We start from the raw sequence: 21,770 nt of genomic DNA on the forward strand, positions 1-21,770 counted from the left end.
TGGAGAAGAGTTTAAGCAGGTCAGGACAGAGGAACAGGTAGGGAACCATCTCCATCCTGCCTGCTTTCAGTGTGTTCTGCTCATGTTTATTGTGGCCAGCCCCCAGGTAGTCCAAGCAGGTGCCTTCAACTTTAACATTGGTTTGTGGTCATATTAAAAGCTGATGATTTATCAGAAAGTGAACATCGGAGTGGATAAAAACAGCATGTCTTTCTGTTTTTGATCCCATAAAAACTAAAATACACAAGCAAAGACACTAGTCTTTTCAACACACTTAATAAATGTTAGCTGTCTGAAAGCTTAGCTACTCTAATTGAGTTGACTGGCTTGCCTCTGCTAAGAGACGCTTTCTCCAGGGGGTGGAGGTGCTTATTTGCCCTTGGACAGTCTTTGAATGAGATGAGTAACATTGTGGAGGATTTCCCTCTTCTTTCCGTACAGGGATCTTCCCTAATTCATGTAGAGTAAGTACACAGAGAGATAGAAAGTTAAAGCTGGGAGATGAATCTCACTCAAGCATCTACCATTTTACTCCAAGTTTAAATTTTGTTGGGGTTATAGAGTATGTTGCTGTTCACCATGACTACCTTTGTAGATCAGTGAGACAGCATATCTGAGCCTCTCTTTTGATTTCCTAGTGGAAAACAAGCCAGAGGAGCTCTCATAATAATAGCAGCAACATAATGACAGCACCCTTTAAACCAAATTGTGTAGGTAAGGTTTAGGTGGCAATCATTGCATTGTTGCACCTGGCACTGTAAAAGCACATAGCAAAAAGAAAACTTTTTACTTGAATATGGAATAAGTGTGTAAAACAGCCAGACATATGAGAACTAGGGAGCAGGGGGACAAACCTATACTAATGAGACCGTATTCTCAGATATATCCAGCTGTGCACATGATATAGCCAAGCATTTGGAAATTTGTTCTGGGCCTCTTTCCAGAATTAAATGTAAAGGAAATACTTGAAGAGGATATGGCTATGACTTTATAGATTTGGTTTGGTTTTGTGAGGAGTCTGCCCTGTGTGCAGTGACAGCATGAAATAATGCATTTTGCACTCAAAGCACATGTTTTGTACTAGCAGAGCAAAGGTTGTGCACTACAACATGGTAAATGAAAGTATTTCTTGATTAGGACAGGGCTGATTTATAAAGGAAGTCATTCATAGATTCACAAAGGTTTGTGAATTGGTCCTGAATAGCTGCTGATGAAATGCTAATCGATACACTGGGAAAACATATCAAGGTAAGTAAATGTACTTGGACACTGACAAGGAGGTAATTTTTGTGGCACAATATTGATTTGATATGAAAGGGACAAAGTTGTAATAGCCAAAGAACAGGACAAGAAGACAGAAGATGAGACAGAAGAATAATAAGGTAATGAAAAGCCTGGTTCTTGAAGATGTCTGGGGACAAAAGGAAAATACAAATATCCTAAGTTGGAAGAATATTTGAATACTAGAGTTGGCACATTAATATGTAGTCTTTCACACCTTCTTATAGATATAAAATGCCTTCAAGAGATGAAGCAGAGAATACTTGACTTCAAACTTAGAACTATATATTTCTGAATTATTTGTCCCCTCCTCCCCACCAAGTATAAAACAATAAATTATGTCATATGTTTTGCACTTAATCAGGGAAACAGAGTTTACATACTGGTTTATTAAAATAGTAGACATATATGAAAAGTAGTCCCATAGCTTCTCCCATATAATAGTGTATACATGAACAACCTTTGAGAAATCTAGAATGAATTTTTATTCTCATTTGTTATGTATAAGAAAGTTTAATGATATTAACAGTTAAACCAGCTGTTACTCTTCATTTCACGAATAACTTTTTTAGCAGTAGTGTCAAACTCCCACTGCCTTGAACCATGGAAGAAGTAGAAGAATCCTAGAAATAAAAAAGTAAAACATTATGTTATGTGAACAAGGAGCTTCATTCTTACATAGTGTCATACATGTCTAACATAACACCATCTTTGTGCACGCAAAAGAGCATCTGTTCAGTTCTATCTTTTGCAGAATACACCAATAATGACATCAATAATAACTCCAGAACTTGTACTCTTTAAAAGTAAACTGATTTTACTTAAAAGCCAAAGCTTCTTTCATTTACCTTTATGTTGAAAAACAGCATCAACCTTCTGGCTAATTCCTGGAAAGTCATTGACTGTCCGTCTAGGATAACCCTTTTCCATGGACTGGCTGCGTTCATCATATCTAAATCATATAAAAGGAGACATGTAGCTTTACAGAATTTAGTCACCAATTCTTCAAAGAATGAAACAGCTGCTGAATGCTATTCACCATCTCTATAGTGACTGCACAAATTTATTACATGAATTGTATACTCCTCTTAGACTCATATAATGTTGTACACAGAGGAGGAGGCTTCATGTCAAATCAAGTTGTACAATTTTTATAAGATGGGACTGAATTTGAGGGCTGAAAGGAGGAACTAAGGTTCTTGAAGATCTGAGAAAACAAATTTTTGAAGAATTTGAGGAAAAAAAAACACAAGTAAACAAGCAAACCTTTGTTTTACTTCTTGTTGGGTACAAGAAATACTTTTCACAAGGATTTGAGACTTAGAGAATGGGTGTTACTAGGTAAGAAATCCATGCCGTGGTTTTCTTACATGCCTTTGTCTTGTGACCAAGGCAGTAAAATAGCAGCGCAAGATATTGTGAACATTCTTTCCAAAACTATCAAAAACAAAGGGCAGGAAACCACATATGGCCAAAAATCCAGCTGACACTGTATGCCTCACTAAGGAGGACCACAAATAGTTATAATAAAGTGTATTTGACCTGTACATGCTCCTGATTGCCTGCAGAGACCTGATTGCCTGCAGAAACCTTTGCATCAGTTTTCCTTGCACACAGGAGGAATCCATCAGCTTCTCAAAGCTGACTTTTTGCTTCTGTTTGCTTGGTGTTCAAGAATGGGGAATCACTCATACAGATAGGGAATAGGATTTAAAAGAAGCACATTGTAAATCTAATGTTAATCAGCCAAAGGAAGGAAAATGAACTGATTGCTACTTTTCTGAAAAAGGTGAAATAATCTAGGACTTTTCAGAAATCACATAAATCTTGTACAAGCTGTCCCAGTCAGCCTTCTGCTGAAACAGGCTAGCTCTCTGTTCCTTATTTTCTAGAGATAATTTTGTCTACTTTTTTTTTTTTTTTTTTTTTTTTTGTAAGAATAGTCTACATGTAGGAACTTTTTCAGCTTCTAGGTGTAATGCATCAAAATGAGTGAGCCATCTTAAATGGCTGTTTCACCACACCATTAAATTCTCAAAAGTCAAAGCTATATTATTCTCCCTGCAGGAGTCAAACAGACACTTCTATGTGTTACCTAATGTTACATAATGTCTAACGTGCAATTTTAATTGCATATAGATTATACTGGAGTCAATCATAACAAAATATTTGTCTCTTTTTCTTACCTCCAGTATTTGTCGCCTATGAAAAAGTCTGTCTTCCCTGTATTTTTATTACAAACAACTGCATCAATTTTCTTAACACCTTTAGGAAATCCCAGTGTGTTGATGTTCTTTGGATAACCAAGCAACACCTGATATCCACTGATAACCCAAAACATATTGCCTATTGAAAAAAAAAGAAAAAGGTAAAGTTTTACCACTGATGTTGTGAAATCAAATGAAAGAAAAACATACTTTCTCAGCATAGGCTGTAGGAAAACTAGATGAAAGACATTTAGTGTTATTTATTTATTTATTTATTTATTTATTTATTTTAATTTGAAAAGTGAATTTTATTCACGTATAGCTGTCCTTCTTCCCTCATATTTTCCTTCAAAATTAAAAGTAAGAAAAAATTAAATAAAATCTCATACTTCACCTTTGAAAAATAGGATCTGATCTTTCATGTTCTCATATGCTGCTTGAATACCAGATGGCAGAGTTGGCCAGAAGGCAGAAATTAATCCAAGTTCAACTTCTGAGTTATCAGGATAGACTCGCCACAAATGTCTGTTTAAAATATGAAACAATTTTTGTAGTAAATAACAAACCACAGACTTTTCTATATATGCACAAGAATGTGACAACATTGTGACTTACAAGTTCTTTCTTGTCAGTGGAATTACCTGGGTTGATGTGTCAGAAAGGAAAACTCCCCTCTGTGGGAAACAAGGTGCTTTCTTTGTTGTTCTGACTTCTTTGTGGAATTACCCTCAATGGTAATTCCCATTGGTATTGATTGATTAATAATATCAGCTATAAGCAAGTAGTAAATTCAGATTGCTGCTGTACTGTGTGATATGAGAGGTATAGGGTCCCAGGGGAGCCTGACTGGCTATTCTCTGTATACCCAGATACAAGACTTAGGGCTTGAATAGGTAACTGGAAGAGATAATGGTCCAACTGTATCGTAGAGCATACTAATTTATTTGGAATTGGTTGCAGCAATTATTCATTTCACTGCTTGTTGTAACCATCTATACTTTTGGGAATAAAAATTTACTGGGACCAAGTGGTTTTCTGAAAATAAGCAGCCTATTTTGTCAGGGTATCCTGTAAAAATATGAATATAACTCCTATCTGCTGACAGGTTTTTTATTTATTTATTTATTTATTTATTTATTTTTTCTGTGAATAATTGATTCTGGAATCTATCTGTCTGTCTCATTATAAATCCCATAATCATGGTCATGCTAACCACCAGAGTATTCGGACTAAAACACAAACTTCACAGAGTCGATCATCATATCAATATTTACCTGCCCTTTAGAAACATGATTTCTCGTCGGAGTGTAGTTACAGCATCAAAAGATATATGGGAGCCACAGGTTTTAGGTGTTGTAGGATTGGGTGGGCTTTTATCTGGGATTTTTGTTGGAGAACCTAAGGGAGACATTTTAGAATCCACCACGTTAGTAGAAACATGAAGTTTTTCATGTATGAATAGATTTTTTTATTTTGTTTTTATTATTTTTTAAGCAGTGGATTTTACTCACCATAAATAGACTGAATACCACTTATGTCATCTGGAGAAAGAGGAAATTCACTGGGGCTGACGTAGGCGTAATTGGGGAACATCAAGGCTCTCTGGTCATTAGAATGGGAGAGACCCAGTGCGTGGCCAAACTCATGAGCAGCAACAAGAAACAAGTTGAATCCTTAAGAAATGGATATAGAGATTAGCCTACTTTTGGTCTGCGAATGGCTAATACATTCTGAGCAAACCAGGGCTATTGCTGTGATGGTTTCCATACAATATACTGTAATTCACTAGGGTATGCATACACATGTACATACATTTTATATAGGTAGGTTGTGCTCTTCCAACATTAGAAGGAAGTGACTCTCAGCCCTCTTTCCTCCTGTTCTTTCTATTACCTACTGAAAACACATATGTGGCATGAGTAGCTGTCTGGGGGTGAGTGTGGGTGCAGCCCTGATGAATGTCCTGGCATGGTTTCCCAGCTGAGCTAGAGCCGATTAGATAGTGAGTCATGTAAAACTAACAGCTCTCCAGGGAAAGGAGAAGAAGGTGCACTCTGTGCACAGTTGAGGTACCAAGTTGTCATTGTTTGTCAGTTCCCCACACCTGCCACAAACCTGGGTAAGAAAGGTGAGGTTATGAATAGGTAAAGAAAAATATAATTTTGCCTGGATGGTTTACCTTTTCATCATAGGATTTTTAAGCTTATGGCTTCTCTATAGCCTTGTCAAATAAAAAATCTTTAAAAAATATTATGCTTATGCACGCTTATTCCCAGTGAAATATTAACAAAGTTAACAGATAAAAATAGGATTTCCTTCAAATTGCATTTAATTATGTGCATCCCTCCAAGTAAAATGCCTTTCTGAATTAGGAAAAAACAATCATCTGCCCAGCTGTCCAAGAGCCAGCAATATCAACAGTGAAGATCACAAGCCTGTGGCAGTGCAGAGAACATGTCATCAATTGCCCAACACAGGCTGGCTGAATACAACATTTCCATTTCTCAAAAAAACAAACAAAGCCTCAAGTTTCCACACACGTTTCCTGTCCTCCCTTCTCACGAGCCTCCCAAGTTCTCCAACAAGTTCTGCAATACATCACTGCTGGAGTCACGCTGTTGAGGAACAACAGCAAAGCTGGGGTTGACCTGTTCATTCCCAGTGGGGGGGGAAATACTACATTCTGTCCATTCTGTCTACATGGAAGTCCAGCCATCAACCCTCGCTTTTTTTTTTTTTTTTTTTTCCTGCCACAATAAGCCCACATCTCTCTTCCTCGTGCAGTGCTCTTGCAACACCTTCCTGTTTGTTAGCTCCTTGTTTTTCTTGCAGTGCAGTTTCCCTCTGCTGTTTTCTATCCCAAAAAGTGGATGAGTAAAGGGTTTAAAATACAACAGGGTGACCTGCCCCTGCAGTGACAGATCTGTCAGAGGCAGTACATGCCAGCCAGGGAGTTGAGGGGAGCAGGTGGGTCCCAGGTGGATGGTTGAACACTTGATGTCCCTCTGTTTATGGGGCTAGTGGCACACATTTGTAGTCAACTCTCCACTCTGCATCTCAGCCTGTGGGCAGCCAAAATGGCATGTTCAGACTCCCAGCTGCTGGCAGTATATGAAAAAATATAGTGGGACCTATATGGTATCATTGGTGAGGACTTTGTTATCACTGGTGGCTCAAATGAGTTTCAGATGGAGGGAACCTCCTCCAAGGGCTGCTGCAAGGCACGATTTGCTGCCTCTGCAGGGTATGCTGGTGCAGGCTTGGTACCAGCACATGCACCAGGAGGGGAAAAAGAGACAGCTTTTACCACAGGTTGTAGAGCTTTGGTGGGGATGGGCCCCACTGACCCCCAGGTAAGAGCAGCACATGTCTGTAGCACTGATATCTGAAAAGGGTTGTCCTGTTGGTACCTTTGTTGGTGGAAAATATAGTCTAGAGTAGATCAGGTTGGTTTTCACGTTACATTTTAAGTATTCCTGTTTGAGGATGGTCTGCAATATCCTTGAACTGATAGTGCTGTGCTTTGTCTCAGTGTATCCTTCACCTAAATAAAGTCATAAAGGAATTTACCACTGTCATAACACTTTAGATACCTTTTGTTACATACCATCTGAGCCTGTGGTCCAATCTTCATCCTCATCGAAGTGTGCATCACCACCAAAACCATTGCCAGGTGGAAAGGCATGAGCAAGGACACCAAGGGGGCCATCAAAATAACGAGGGCAATGCCCATGAGCTAAATAATATGATGTTGAAATAACATTGAGTTTATGTCATGACAGCTGGAAAAATCTTTAAATTAGTCTTACCACTGGTTTGCAGTCAGTGCAATACCTTTGGTCCCAAAAGCAATCATTATATCTGCTATTCCCTCATGAATGCGAGTGAAAATCAGTGGGGTGACAGTGCTCCACACTTTAAATGCCTTCTGGATTGCTTTATCCACATCGTCTTTGCTCATATCTGGTGTATAGTTCACGATTCTACGGTTACAAAAGAATTTATCTAATATTGTTAAGATGATGAACAGAGATGTATAAGAAGCAATTTACCCTGTAATCCAATAGCTCCCCAAACTGATCTTGGACTGAGTAAGTTTAATATAATAACCGCCCAACATGTCTTTTGCATAAAAATAATTGTTTACACAGTATCAGTTTTTTGCCAAATGGCCTTTATCCAGGGGGTGGTCTCTTGAGCATGAGGAAAATTGTCTCCTTGTGATCGTGTGACTAAGCTGTTGGTCTTAGCAAATTTTGAAGATGTGAGGGTTTGCACAGGGTGCAACTGATATTTCTGTTTGGCTCGCAGAATATTAGTTAGGAGTGATACAAGACAGGCAAAATACTATAGTTGACTCATAAAATGTAAAATACCCAGCTTGAATCTCAGAGATTCTTCTCAGGAATATACTTAGCTAACAGCTGGAGAAACAAAAACATTTTTGTGTTTCCAGATGGAAACAGTTGCTATAGAAGTTATATTTAAATATAACAAATATGGATACCCACAAAACCACAATATAAGCACAGAAACACAATTATGGAAATACTACCTGTAAGTCAGCTTGTTTTTCTTCCACCCAGGCAGAGTGACACCATAAAGACCCACATCAGGAACTCCACACCTGGGTTTTTTCATCATTTCTAATGTCTCAGTGTCTGGTTTTCCAGTCACTTTCAAACCAAAAAATTGTTGCATTTTCTGGAGTTTTTCAGCTGACGATTCAGCATTTGTTTTCCATCCAAGCTGATTTGGATCTAGTTCAACAGTATAGAACTTATTTAAATAGTCCTAATGAAAAAAAAAAAAAAGCAAACACATTTCACATTTTGGTCTGTTTCTTAAATACATACCTTAGGACTGATATTGTTTGTGTATTGTGCTAGTAGAATCATCTGCCTGTGATTTCAGAGCACAAGAGTTGTTTTCCTGAGGAGCACAGTTAAACAGAAACAGGCAAATTTTTCTCTGATTCTTATTCACTTGACATTTCCAGTTTCTACCGATTATCCTACTTTAATAAAGTTTGGGCAACAGAATTCTGTGTAATAGCATTGCCTCAGAAAGACAGCAAACTGCTGCAAAGCTAGAACATGCAGATTACATCTAAAAGGAAAGGGCTGTAGATCTCAGATATGGACAATAGAGTTACCTCTACAAGCTTTGCATCTTCTTTGTTGTCTTTCTCTGGGTGGATGGGAAGAGCATTAGAAACAGCAGCACACAGTAAAAGAAAAAGCAAAATTTTCTTCATTCTTAAACTCCTTTCCATCCTCATACGAGAGCAGTCTGCTTTCTGCTCTGTGTGCGTCGTTCCAGTTAGTATGGTTATAGAATGCTTTGTAGAGTCAGCTGGAGACTGACTCAGAGTCTACCGTGCTCTGATTACCTCCAGACGTCCTATAACACTGTGCTGGCTGACACAATAGCTTAATTAAACCCATCCGATTTCACAGCCATCTGAAATCAGTTAGTACTTGAATACTCCTGAGCTGCTTGGCCACCATTTCAAACCTGGCACTCAATTTTAGATGTGTTAGACAGAATTTTAGAGAATCTGAGCAATTTCATGTCAGATGCAATGGAGCATAGTGGTTGTCCCAGTCCACCTGTGTGAAATGGGACCTCCAAATGTAGAGGGAGTCTTATTCGCTCTTGGTCTGAGAATGGGAGTCATGCAACAGATGGGCACCCCGTCCAAGAAATTTAAACTTTGGGACAAATTACTGCCATTTCTAGGATATTTTTTTTTTCATTAAATTTATCCAATAAATGAGAATGTTTGTTTTAGAAAATAGAACAAAGTCTCACTCACCTTCTCTTGCCTGAAACTCTTTGGAAAGGCTGTGTGTTTTCTTTAAATTATAGTGGTAAAATTCAAGATATCCATAAACAAAAAAGACTTTGCCCTATAAAAAAGCCTTAAGGATGTGAATAATCTTACACTTCCTTCCTTCCTTCCTTCCTTCCTTCCTTCCTTCCTTCCTTCCTTCCTTCCTTCCTTCCTTCCTTCCTTCCTTCCTTCCTTCCTTCCTTCCTTCCTTCCTTCCTTCCTTCCTTCCTTCCTTCCTTCCTTCCTTCCCTCCTTCCTCCCTCCCTTCCTCCCTCCCTCCCTTCCTCCCTCCCTCCCTCCCTCCCTCCCTCCCTCCCTCCCTCCCTCCCTCCCTTCCTTCCTTCCTTCCTTCCTTCCTTCCTTCCTTCCTTCCTTCCTTCCTTCCTTCCTTCCTTCCTTCCTTCCTTTCTTTCTTTCCTTCTTTCCTTCTTTCCTTCTTTCCTTCTCTCCTTCTTTCTTTTTCTTTCTTTCTTTCTTTCTTTCTTTCTTTCTTTCTTTCTTTCTTTCTTTCTTTCTTTCTTTCTTTCTTTCTTTCTTTCTTTCTTTCTTTCTTTCTTTTTCTTTCCTCTTATTTCTTTCTTTCCTTTCATTTCTTTCTTTCATCAATTATCTATTATGTTGCTATCTATCTTTCTATCTTTCAATCAATTATCTATCTAATCTATCTATCTATCTGCCTTTTCATCATGAAAGGCTTCTTCAGTTTAACCACAATAACCACAGGGGAAATGATTATTTCCTGTCTTAAGTAATTCAGAATAAAGGAAATTTAAAGTCATACAAACTGTGACAAATTTTAGGGTTTCATCCTGTGCCGGCCAAGCACCTTCCTCTTTCACTGGTAGCAATGGGAGCTGAAGGTGTTTGGGACCTCCAAGGAGATCTGACAGTGTGTGCTCAACATTTACGAAAGACATATAAGTAATATCCTTGTGTTGGACTGCGGCTTTTTTTTTCGGGAAAATCCTTGTTTCCGTATTGCTGGCTTTTTGCTGTCACTTGCAGCCAACTTTTCTCCGGCTGGAGACATTAATGACGAATTTTCTAGCCCAAATTTCACAATCTACCCTTGTTTGTTAAACTTTCTTGTTAACAGTATTTCTCAGCTATAATAATATTAAAAAAACCACCACCTACCTCCCTTAATTTGTCATTATTATCATTTTATTGTGATAAGGTAAGAGACCCAAGACACATGGACCCCTTTTAGTTCTGTTACTGAGGTACAAACTGTGACAACAAATTTTCTGAAATAGGGAATATCACAGAACTGAAACTAGAAATTCCATGTGCATTTGTCCAGAAATACAGAATGCTGTTTTTTTTTTTTTGAGCTCTTCTTTCCATTTTAAAACTGAAATATTTGGTAGCCTCAATGGTTTTAAAGCTAGAAGACATTACCATCTGACTGTATACATGTCAAAGGTCTCAAAACGAACAAACAAACAAACAAAAACAAAAACAGTTGCTTTTGCACAAAGTGTAATTACCAATGGCATTAGATTATCCTTTTGGAAAAGGTGTTTTGGCTTTTGTCAATTTAATTTTGCAAAAAATCAAGGCAGTATTTTGAGGTTTCATATGAACTTGGAGAATTTATTATCTTTTTTCTTGCTGTGGTTGGCTATCAGTTCCCACAGCTATCTGCTGTACAGCAGTGGAAGGACAGAGACAGTGAAAACAGCTAGGATAAGATTTGTTGCACCTAGTTTTATATATTTATTAGTTAAGTATTTGTCCATAGCTAATGGAGAAATATGTCTCTCTAGAGAGTGACTGAGCCAGCTGTCTTAGAAACTGCCCTTTTCAGGTACTCTTTTGCTGTCTTTACTGAATGTAGAATGGCTTAACAACTGATTTAGACTATGCCTCTAGCTTCAGCTAATAGCTCAAGCTACATTAGTATTTGCTCAGAAGAGACCTGTGTGACAGGTGATGGAGTCCTACATTACTCAAAGCCTGTGTAAGGTTTTTGCTTCTTGACCACCTGCATAACACAGCAGCCAGTTCCCACTACTCATGGGAGAGAAGTCTAAATGCAGTTTCTCACAAAAGATGTTACACAAATATGTCTATAGCATGCCTTGAGGTCTGAGAGAAGTAGCTGTGAAACAGCTGTTGGTTGTGGTTTCCTTCTTCTTATCTTTAGCTTTGGTTAGAATTAGAGGATGTTATGCCTAGTGACTTCCTTTGTTTTCCTAGAATAGGTTTCATCCAGACTGCAGCTATGTGACCCAAGTTTTAACTTAGAAAGGTCAGTGGCTGTCCTCGCCACATCACTAGTACCAAGTGACACTACACAGAGAGCTATAGCAATCCTCAATACCACTGCATCATTGTCATCTTAATATGATACAATCAGAGATTTAGATCTCCTAAGAGTTCACACTGTGGGTGTCTATATGTGAGTTAACTGTCTAGGCTTGCATGATATCAACAGAAATCTAATAAATATGGTCAGATGACATCTACAGAGCATTTCTTCTGACCACATGTAAGATGTAAACAGAGGATGATCTATACAGCTCTCAGGAGCTCACCAAATGTCTTGACCAACACCATTGACCATCATGGGAGCCTAAGCCTGAGATCATATGAAAACTCTTAGGCTTCAATTTAGTTGCCTAAACAATGGTGTGTTCTCTTGAGAGTCTAGTGAACCTGAGACATAGACACAGGTGGCTGTGACCCAGGACCTAGAGGGGACACATGGCTCCTAGTCTGGCATTGGGAGGCCATGTGGAAACATTCAGGAAACTTAATGGTAGTAGATACCTGTTCAGGTAGCTTATATGAGCCACTACTTTGCAGGCTCAATAGTAGAAGCATAGAATGGTTTGGGTTGGAAGGGACCATAGTGATCATGTAATTCTGACCCCCCTGCTATGGGCAGTACACCAGATTGACCAAAGCCCCATCCAACCTGGCCTTGAACACTTCTGGGAGTGGGGTATCCACAACTTCTCTGGGCAACTCATTCCAGTGTCTCACCACATCCATTGTGAAGAATTTCTTCCTTATATTAACATACCCTCTTTTAGTTTAAAGTCATTACCCCTTGTCCTATCAATCTGACCATGGATTCAACAAAGGTGACTACTCAGCTTGAGTGAAAATCATAGGACAATGTCAAATGTTTTAAATAATGTATTAGATCCATAACAAACCCTTGGCAAAGACTGCACTCTGTGAGGTCAGGATTCATTCATCCAAACATTGGTGCCAAGAGACAGCATAGGCTCTGTGGAGCTTTAGGGAGTGCTGATCTGCCAGAAGTTCTGTTTCATACCTGCATGGTCATCTTGGATACCAATGCACTAAACACATATTTAGGCAATTTAATACCTCCCTGGGTGAATCTGCCTCAGTTAATAGCAATGGGGTCTACACACAAAAAAACATAACAAACACTAGGGAGAGGTACATTACTCTACCTTGCTAAAGTAATTAGTGAATAGGACTATGAACTTATCAAAAGAGCAGGTAATTGCATGGATTTACCAGGTAATGACAACCAGAGTCAGACTTACTGGAACTGGTGCTTGTGCCAGGAGCTTGTACCATCTGTCCTTCTGTGTGGCTGAAATGGAGCAATTGCTACACTCATGCAAGAAAAGAAAAAATACACTCATGCAAGCTTGGGGGAAATTTTCTCTCAAAAAAATCACTTTGTTTTGAGCTCTTGGTCTTCCTGCTCAAAGAAAATTTACAAAACAAGTTCCTGAAATTGTGCCCGGGAACAGAAAATCAGAACTTTACTGCATGCCAGAAGGCGTGGACTAAAAATATGTTGTTATAACTTTCTCCACTCTTTAAACTCTTCATCTTTATGGGCTGTGAATTACCCTTTCTTCGTCTTTCTTTCTTTCCTTTAAAAAATAACCACCTCCTTACCCCATTTAACATTTTCTCTGCTCCAAAGAGTACCCCTAATTTTTAGTTCTAGAGAGGAATTAGTGGTCCTGCTCTAACTCTGAGGAGCTATTCTGGAATTACCTCACAACCTTCCCATTTGAAGGAAATATATGCCCCAAATTTTTATTTTTTAATTTAGACCTTGTCTAGAAAGAAGTATTATATTTCCCTCTAAATCTTCTGTTGCTAGGACTGTAGGTGATCTCTATTAAAACAAAACAAAACAACCCCCCCAAAACCATAATCAATTTAGACATATACGTTTAAAACAGCTTTTAGATTGATTGTTTGCACAAGACAAAATAAAATAACATTGTTACTGAAGTTTCAAATTTAAGAATTTTGTGAGAACAAGGTCCACATAAATTAACTTATTAATTTAAGTCTTCAATTTACTGATATACATTTCTTTATTTATTTATTAGGTTTTATAAGTGATATAATATATATTCACCTCCATTTCCAATTATAGTTTCTTATCTTTGAATTTAGATCAATTTTTACTCTTGAATTTGATGAAGGTAAAAATTATTGTCTGTTATTTATTTACAAAAGATGCAATTTAATAGGCTTCCAATACAGACAGCCAAGTAATGAAAAAAAGTTAATGGTTATATGTTCTTTTCTCAAAATCCTGTGAATTCTGTTACATTAACCTGAAACCTTCCCCTGAAGTATGTGTGTTGCATAATGCAGATGAAGAAGGAGACAATACATCTTGTTATGGGACATATGGCTTCTAATGGTATCAGCTGAGCTATATATATATATATATATATATATATATATATATATTTTTATATATATATATATTTATATATATATATATATATATATATATATATATAAAGAAAAAAAAGAAAGTGGATAACCCTTCAGAAACCATTCTAATTGAAGACATTTGAAAATAAAAACTGTGGATGTAAAGCCATCTTTTTAATGAAATTCTTGTATCAGAAATACTTTTGGCTAAGAATTCTCATTTTTAATGCAATCTTCTTTATCTTTTATTCCACTGAAACCAGAAGGGATTGACTAACTACCGGAGTATTAAGTACTTAACAGAGCCTCCCTGAATGAGGAGGTTTATCCGCCTCATATATTACATAATGTGGCTACCTGTGATAGCAGGGCAAAGGTTTCAGCAACCTTCTTTATAATCTTACATTTTTCCAGTGTTAAATTCAGTTCTTAAATACAAATATGGAAGTGGGATTTGTCGACTGGCACTAATGACTTTGTAGACTGACACTAGATAAAGATGACTGACACTAGATAAGGACTGATAATTTTGTGGATTTACACTAGACCAACTGTCCTAATTACCCACAGAATTTTTACCAGAACTTGTGTGGGGTTGTAAGTCTCAGAGCCAGCTGGCTGATCCTTTCATTAGCTAGGGATAAAGATCCAATATTTCATGCCAAAACACATTTTTTAGTATTTTGAAGCTAGACTTCTCTCTTGAGTATTAACACAAATAAAAAAGCAAGGACAAAATGATATGACAAATATAATTTATTAGGAATATTAATATGGTGGGTGAAAGTGCAATAAGTTATATAAATGCATTTGTATTACAATTAATAATTATTAAAACTGTACTCTTACAAAATCTGGGCAGAAAATCATTCTGACCTGATAGCCATAAAATGCTGAAAAAATCAGCACATAAAAATATACAGTGTGCATATAGAAAAACATTGCAATTAGCAATTAAACCAGCTGATGCTCTTCCTTTGACTGACAATCCGTTTGGACTGAGGATCAAACTGGAACTGAGTTGTTCCATGGAAGAAGTAGACATAGCCTAAAAGTAAAATTAAATCCAGTTATATTTAATAGGTGTCTTTTTGGTATTATGGCAGAAAAACAAACAAAAAAAACATTCATATATACTTTCTATTTTTCATTTCCATCTCTATTGCTTTGCTTCAGGGCTAATAACAGGTTTTTGAAAATAAATGCTTCTATCTAAAGAAGGTCAAATATTCAGAAAAAACCAGTTTAAACATATGTTTTACTTACCATCAGTCTGGAAAGCAGCATCTACTCTGCCTATTTTTCCAAAGTCATGGACTATTTTCCTGGGATAACCTTGATCCATGGATTTTTTGTTTTCATCATATCTTAAAACAAGAAACATCATTACAATTTGTAGTGAAGCAGATAATATTTTGAAAGTTCAAAGCAAATTCATACACCTATGCAACTTTACTCTTAGTATTAAGTCTTATAAGGATAAGCTAAAGTATATTTTTAATTCTAATTATATATTAAAGTTCTGATGAATGTCTTGAAATTTAAAAATCTCATGGATCTTTCATGAATCCTGGGAATGAAGCCCAGGGATATATTAATGAATTTCTGGATGATCTAGAGCCTTGGCCATCACTTGCATCTAAAATGTGTTTCTATTTCTAGCTACTGGATATCCAGTTCATTCTAAAAGCATAGCAAAAAGCGTGGGAATAGAAAAACTTGTAGCACAGTCCTGAAGCATACTTATATTACTGTCAGCCATGTACTTTCTGAAATTTATCATGAGCTACATTTAAATTACAAATAATACCAACTGTACAATAGGAGATTATGTACAGTTTGATTGTTTAAAGGGAAATCCAATTACAATACTTTTTATTAGTAGTTCATTTCATTTGAAATGTGAGTGATAAGTGTACTGTATCATAACATTACACAGAAAGGCATCAGTGTTGTGGAGAAAAAGTGAATAATTTACTAGAAAATAGCTGTTTTACTAAACAGATGTTTCATCCAGTAGCAAGTAAATACATTGCCACTATAGCAATTTAATGAATGGCAAAAAGTCCAACAGAAATCTTGGCATTTCATAGTAACTTCTATAAATGCTTAAACTTCCAGAGAAACCTGTTCAAATTTCTGGAGCATATCTGATTTAAACATCTTACATTTTAATTTTATAGTAATATATCCATCCTCAGGGACAAATGAAAAACCACTTTCTGATAGATGAATATTACACCTTACCTCCAGTATCTGTCAGCTACAAAGAAATATGTTTTTCCTGTGGTCTCATCACTGTAAGCTGCATTAACTCTTTTAACAGTCTTCGGGAACCCCAAGCGATGGATTGATTTAGGATAACCATGTGGAATGTCATATCCTCTGATAACCCAATATTTGTCCTCTGAAAAATATAAATACATTTCATTTGGTTTTTCCATTTCAGCTTATTGTTTTAGAAAATGGTTTTAATACATACATTGGAACTACGTCATGAAGAGAGTGGAAATGTCCGTTATTTTTATGGGTAAAAACCACTAGAATGACAAGGTGTATGGATAGTACTTTCCCCAGATTTATGTCAAATGAACAAAATATATTTGTCTAGTTAACAACCTGTGCTGGGCTGGAGGTTGACGGCTTAATCCACTGACATAGAGTAGGATGCTGGGAGTTCATTACATTTCTGTAACATATTATTTGAATATAGATCCACATAATATTTTAATGTTAAATCATGTGCATTAAACTATTAAGAAATGCATGTCTAATTAAATGCTTTGGTAATTTTAGGTGCAATGAACATCTTCATATATACTACATCTTCACATATAATATACACATATTAAAGTGTATATATATGTGTACAAAGCGTATATATATATACTTTAATTTGATACATTATGAAGTTAATAATAATGAAGCTATTTTAGATATTTAAAATGTATTTGATAACTTTAAAGAAAAAGATTTTTTTTTTCCCAGTGAACACACATTTTTCCTCCCACAGTGTAATTTTTCACCAACAATTTTTTTTTTTTTTGTAAAATATGACAAAATATTAATAAGCGTTTCAGTTTTCCAAACACTGCCCAAAGTCTTTTTTTTTTTTTTTTCCTCTTTGGCTTTCGAAATACAGTTCAAAAAAGATATTTTTTAAAATATCTTTTCAGGAAAAAACAAACAAACAAAAAAAAACAAACAAAAAAACAAAACAAGACTAGTCTAGTAACTAATTCTCTTACTCCCTTTTTAAACTAGACTTCACATAAGACTTCAAATATTTTTGGTGAAAATAATACTAAACAATCTTGTAAATGTACAGTATACTCCATGCTAATAGTGAGAACAGTAACAGTAATGTACAAACTCCTGTATTTGCCAATTGAATGATGTGTTAAGAGCAAAAATCCTTATGCATAAATCAAATGCTGTTATCTGAAGAAAACTAGATTTGAAGCAGGGAAATAATTATGTCTTGTTTTTCAGCACATTAGCTAAAACACAGCAGGAAGATTTTTTTAGGACTATGACTTCTGGAGAGCTCTTCTAACATTATAGCTCTATCATTCTCTGGTTTAATTATTTTCAGATATATAAGAGACTATTTCACTGACCTTCCTTAAAGAATCACTATGACTTTTGTAATTGTATAGTCTGTAAAGGTCAAGGGAGGATATCGTCAGAAAAAGTAAAGAAGTTCAGATTCCATTACCTTTAAAAAGTAAAACCTCATCCTTTTCAATGTTCTCATAGGCAGCCTGAATTCCTGATGGCAATTTTGGCCAGAACAGTGAGATAAAATTGAGCTCTGTTTCTGCCCTCTCAGGATGTTTGCGCAGCATGTATCTGGTTAAAAGAAAATGTACATATTAGAACAGTTCCACTCATCATAAATGTAAAACAACGATTGTAACTCCCGGACAGGAGGGAGATGAGTACGTCCACTTAGTGATTTAGTCTGTCTAATGTATGAATTACTCATTAGGGCATGAGTATCCCTCTCCACTGAATGTATAGCATGACTGCACTCTTAAGCTTAGCACCTTGTTTAGTACCAAAAATCAGGCAAGATAAATATAAGTTCTATTTCTCTGTAGGGTAGGAAGGTTGAGAGTTGGCTTCAGTAACTACCTTATATGTCTTCCTAAATACTGGTACTTTCAGTCCTGCCCCTGCTTGTGTAGTGAAAAGATTGTAGTGTGGGACATATGAATACATTGCCGTATCTACTCCAGAGACAAGTCTGTCACAGCAATGGCCAAAACAGCAAAACAGTTGGGAAATAACCTGTAAGTTCTCACCTCCTTAACTGCTCTTGTCAATTAAGGCTTTTGAGATTAATGAATTGAGAACTCTTTCTGGGGTACCATGGTGGTTTTCTAGTGTTTCTCTTTGTACTACATTTCAAAATGATAGTTTTCCCTCATAGATTACATTTCTTCTTTTTCTTGTTAACTTTTGAATATATATAAGAGATAATACACATGCTTATTGGTATTACCTGCCCTTGAAAAATATCAATTCTCCACGCAAGGTAGTAATAGCATCAAATGTCAAATTGGGGTCACAGGCTTGTGGAGTTTTGGGCCCTGTAGGCTGCACAGCAGCATTAATCTGTCCTATAGGAAGATAAATGAAGAAAATTTTATCTTTTAATGTGGAAAGATGTAAAGACAGTGTTCAGAAGTTGTCCAAGGATGTCAAGAACATTATTTGAAGAGAATGAGAGGGCATATGGCTATAAACTAAATGTCTGTCATTAAAAGCAGAATTTTGACATTGCTAAAAACAGTTGTGTTCATCTTTTCCAAAATGTTTGTGTTGCAGAATGGGACTTCAGATGAAGACAGCCTCCAGAATTTTTCCTTCTTTTGTTATCCATTGTTTAAAACAGTTAGATTTCTCATTTTAGTGGAATAAGCATATTTTAAATATATTCTTATCACTATTAATCAGCCTCCAAGTAGAAATACTAAAAAAATAGTTTTTCTTACCATATATAGCTTGAATGCCATCAATGTCATCCTGAGGAAGAATGAATTCATTGGGGTCCGTGTAGGCATAAGTTGGATACATCAGTGCTCCAGGATCATTTGAATGGGACAGACCCAGTGAATGGCCAAGCTCATGGGCAACAACAATGAACAAGTTGTATCCTGTGGGATAAGAATCATATGAAAAATGTAACATCTGTTTCAGTATTCACCACAGTTGACTAAATGGGAAAAAGTTTTGTGTGTCTTCCCAAAATACGCTACAGGTACAAGACAGGCTGTAAGTAATACTACCAACATTACAACTCATAAATTTTGTAACAGAAGATCTATATGAGTACTTGAAGAATGCTGGACATTGGTTATGGTCTCCTTGTTTTAAACAAAAATCCTGTTTCCCCTATTATTGCATAAACTGCTCAGGATCAAGGATCATTCCAATGATGTTGGATGTTCCGTGATCCAACAGAACAATCCTTCATAACAGACACAGGGATGAAAATTTTGAAGATGTTTGAATACTCTAGATAGTACAAAACTTTGAAGTGTGGAGGAAAGTGATTTAAAAGGACAAGTTCTGACCCTTCTACTCACATTGTATCTGCAATCAGGCTTAGGAGCTAAGTATCATGCAAATATTGTACAAGGTAAAACTAGATAATTGGATCCAGTTACTTAAAGAGTCCTTACCTCTTCCATCTTTTGACCAGGCTTCCTCCTCATCAAGATGCACATCTCCACCAATACCTTCACCTGGTTGAAAAGCATGAGCCAGCTGCCCATTGGGGCCATCAAAAGGAGAGTTGTCCTGGTGATCTAAAATGAAGAAAAAATAATTTAGAATAAAATTATTTCTATAACTTCAGGTGGCTAAGTACTATGTAAAGGTATCAGTTTTACCTCTATAAGCGAAAGAGATCACTATATCTGCATCTTTGTCCTCAGTCTTTTGGAATGTCAATGGTGTCACACTGCTCCAGACATTCAGAGCTTTTTGGATTGCTTCATCTACATCAGTTTGTCTCATCTTTCTGGTGTAATTCACAATCCTTCAAAGCAAACCCAACACATTATATAATGTTAAGAATATAGAGTTTTAGTTGAAAAATAATAATTAATGCAAAAGTAAGAAATCTTAGGTATTTCCTTCAGTAATAAAAATCAAGAATGTCTTCACTTTAGATACTGCCTTTTAGAGTAGAGTGCCTGTTTCTTTCAAGAAGTCAGTTAATCACTGAAGATATATTTATGGCATAATGTATTTTACTTCAGGCTTCCAAAGTTGAGATGCAAGATTTTTATTTATTTTATTTATTTATTTTTTTGAACCAGATTAGGAAGTTACCTGTATGTCAGATTATTTCTCTTCCATTTTGGATTCCCTGGTGTGAATACATATTGCTGAACATCAGGAACACCGCATCTGGGTTTATTCATAATCTCTAAAGTTTCAAGATCAGGTTTTCCAGTCACTTGTAGTCCAAAGAATTCTTGCATTTCCTTGAGCTTTTCAACAAGGTGATTTTTACCCCCGTGTCTTACATGAGGCCGATGATCTATTTGAAGATTGTAGAAATTCTGTAGATACGTCTGAACCAGAATACAAAAAAAGAAGTGGCATTATATCGTGGCATATCAATATTCTGTTGAGTCACACTTAAATTTTCCGACTCTTCTTAAATTATTTTATCAACAAGGTTTGTATTTACCAAAATCTAGAACAGATTATTTTCTTCAGAAATTGGTGTGAAAAGGTAGATATAATTTACACTTTTCATACTTATCTAAATGTCTTGTTTCACTGATGGAATATATGTCTTTAAAATCTAGTATTTGCTATTAATAATAATTAATTCCACATTTATTTATTGTAACCCATTACTTTATTAGCAAAACTTATGAGGAAATTTATAACTTAATTTCTCCCATTCAAGGAAATAGAGATTGCCAATGAAACCACAGACAGCTAGGACTCCTGAAAAAGCTGGTGAATACAGCTGGAAAGTCATACCATTTATTTTAAGCAGTGTAATATGATTTTAGAAAACCAGATATTCATACTAAATTTTAATATTGTTATCTCCAATAAATAGAGATATATATTACGTAGAGACATATAGTGTATACATTTTAAGTCCATATAAATGTTTCATTTCTCATAGATTTATTTATTTAAAAATATTCTAAAAAGATCCATTCAACAAAATACTGAAATCAAACTCTGATTCAAGTGAGTTTCCCTCCCTTGTATTACCGAGACCAGTCATGTCACAAGTTTCAAAGCACACTGAAATGCAAACTGTTGCCGATTTTGACTATTTCTGCACAACCTTGGAGCCTTGTGGCTAGAACTCATGCTTCTCTATTGTTGCTATTACCTTACTAGCATCATCAAAAGAGAAGCTATGCAATTTTTAGATGAATTTTATGTAAATAATTTCCACAAAAATTTTCACAGATTTTCCAGATTAGTAGGAAAAGCTTTCTCTTGAAACCCCTGCAAAATGATACATCTTTAATTTCAAATCATATTCTATGAAAAGAATTGCAGTTATAGCTATCTCTCAGACTATTTTGTTTCATTTAGAAATGCACCAGACAATATTTACCTCCACGAGATTTATGGTTTGTCCTTCATCTTTTTCTTCTGGACCCAAAGGGAAGGCAGAGGAGACAGCTGCAGACACCAACAGCAGAAGCAAAAAGACCTTCATTCTTGTCAAATGCTCTCTGGCTCAGCCACTCGTTGAAGTCTTGAGCTATTGAGCA

General features: G+C 36.2%; 1 protein-coding gene across 1 annotated transcript; it reads right to left on the reverse strand.

The window, feature by feature from the left end:
* Window positions 1-1,650: 1,650 nt before the first annotated feature.
* Window positions 1,651-21,750, reverse strand: LOC311429828 (uncharacterized protein). Its single transcript, XM_084506072.1, has 20 exons — window positions 21,611-21,750; window positions 20,347-20,591; window positions 19,902-20,050; window positions 19,692-19,817; window positions 19,002-19,163; window positions 18,509-18,626; window positions 17,720-17,853; window positions 16,249-16,408; window positions 15,268-15,368; window positions 14,988-15,049; window positions 8,644-8,829; window positions 8,044-8,282; window positions 7,323-7,471; window positions 7,096-7,224; window positions 5,000-5,161; window positions 4,763-4,886; window positions 3,883-4,013; window positions 3,468-3,627; window positions 2,130-2,233; window positions 1,651-1,904 (listed from the first exon to the last, which is right to left on the reverse strand). The coding sequence occupies exons 1-20, from the start codon at window positions 21,713-21,715 to the stop codon at window positions 1,804-1,806; spliced, it is 2,847 nt and encodes a 948-aa protein (XP_084362198.1). The 5' UTR covers window positions 21,716-21,750; the 3' UTR covers window positions 1,651-1,803.
* Between the last annotated feature and the right edge of the window lie 20 nt (window positions 21,751-21,770).

Source organism: Aythya ferina (assembly GCF_964211825.1).
Source record: "Aythya ferina genome assembly, chromosome: 1".
NCBI classification, from domain to species: domain Eukaryota; kingdom Metazoa; phylum Chordata; class Aves; order Anseriformes; family Anatidae; genus Aythya; species Aythya ferina.

Bases quoted from the DNA above. Each gene is read 5' to 3' on its own strand.
- LOC311429828 (XM_084506072.1), bottom strand. From the start codon at position 21,715: ATGAAGGTCTTTTTGCTTCTGCTGTTGGTGTCTGCAGCTGTCTCCTCT. The intron at 15,369-16,248 runs GTAAGGTGTAAT...TCTTGTTTTAAG, and splicing joins GTAGCTGACAGATACTGGAG to ATATGATGAAAACAAAAAAT. The intron at 4,014-4,762 runs GTAAATATTGAT...TATTTTAAACAG, and splicing joins ATCATGTTTCTAAAGGGCAG to ACATTTGTGGCGAGTCTATC.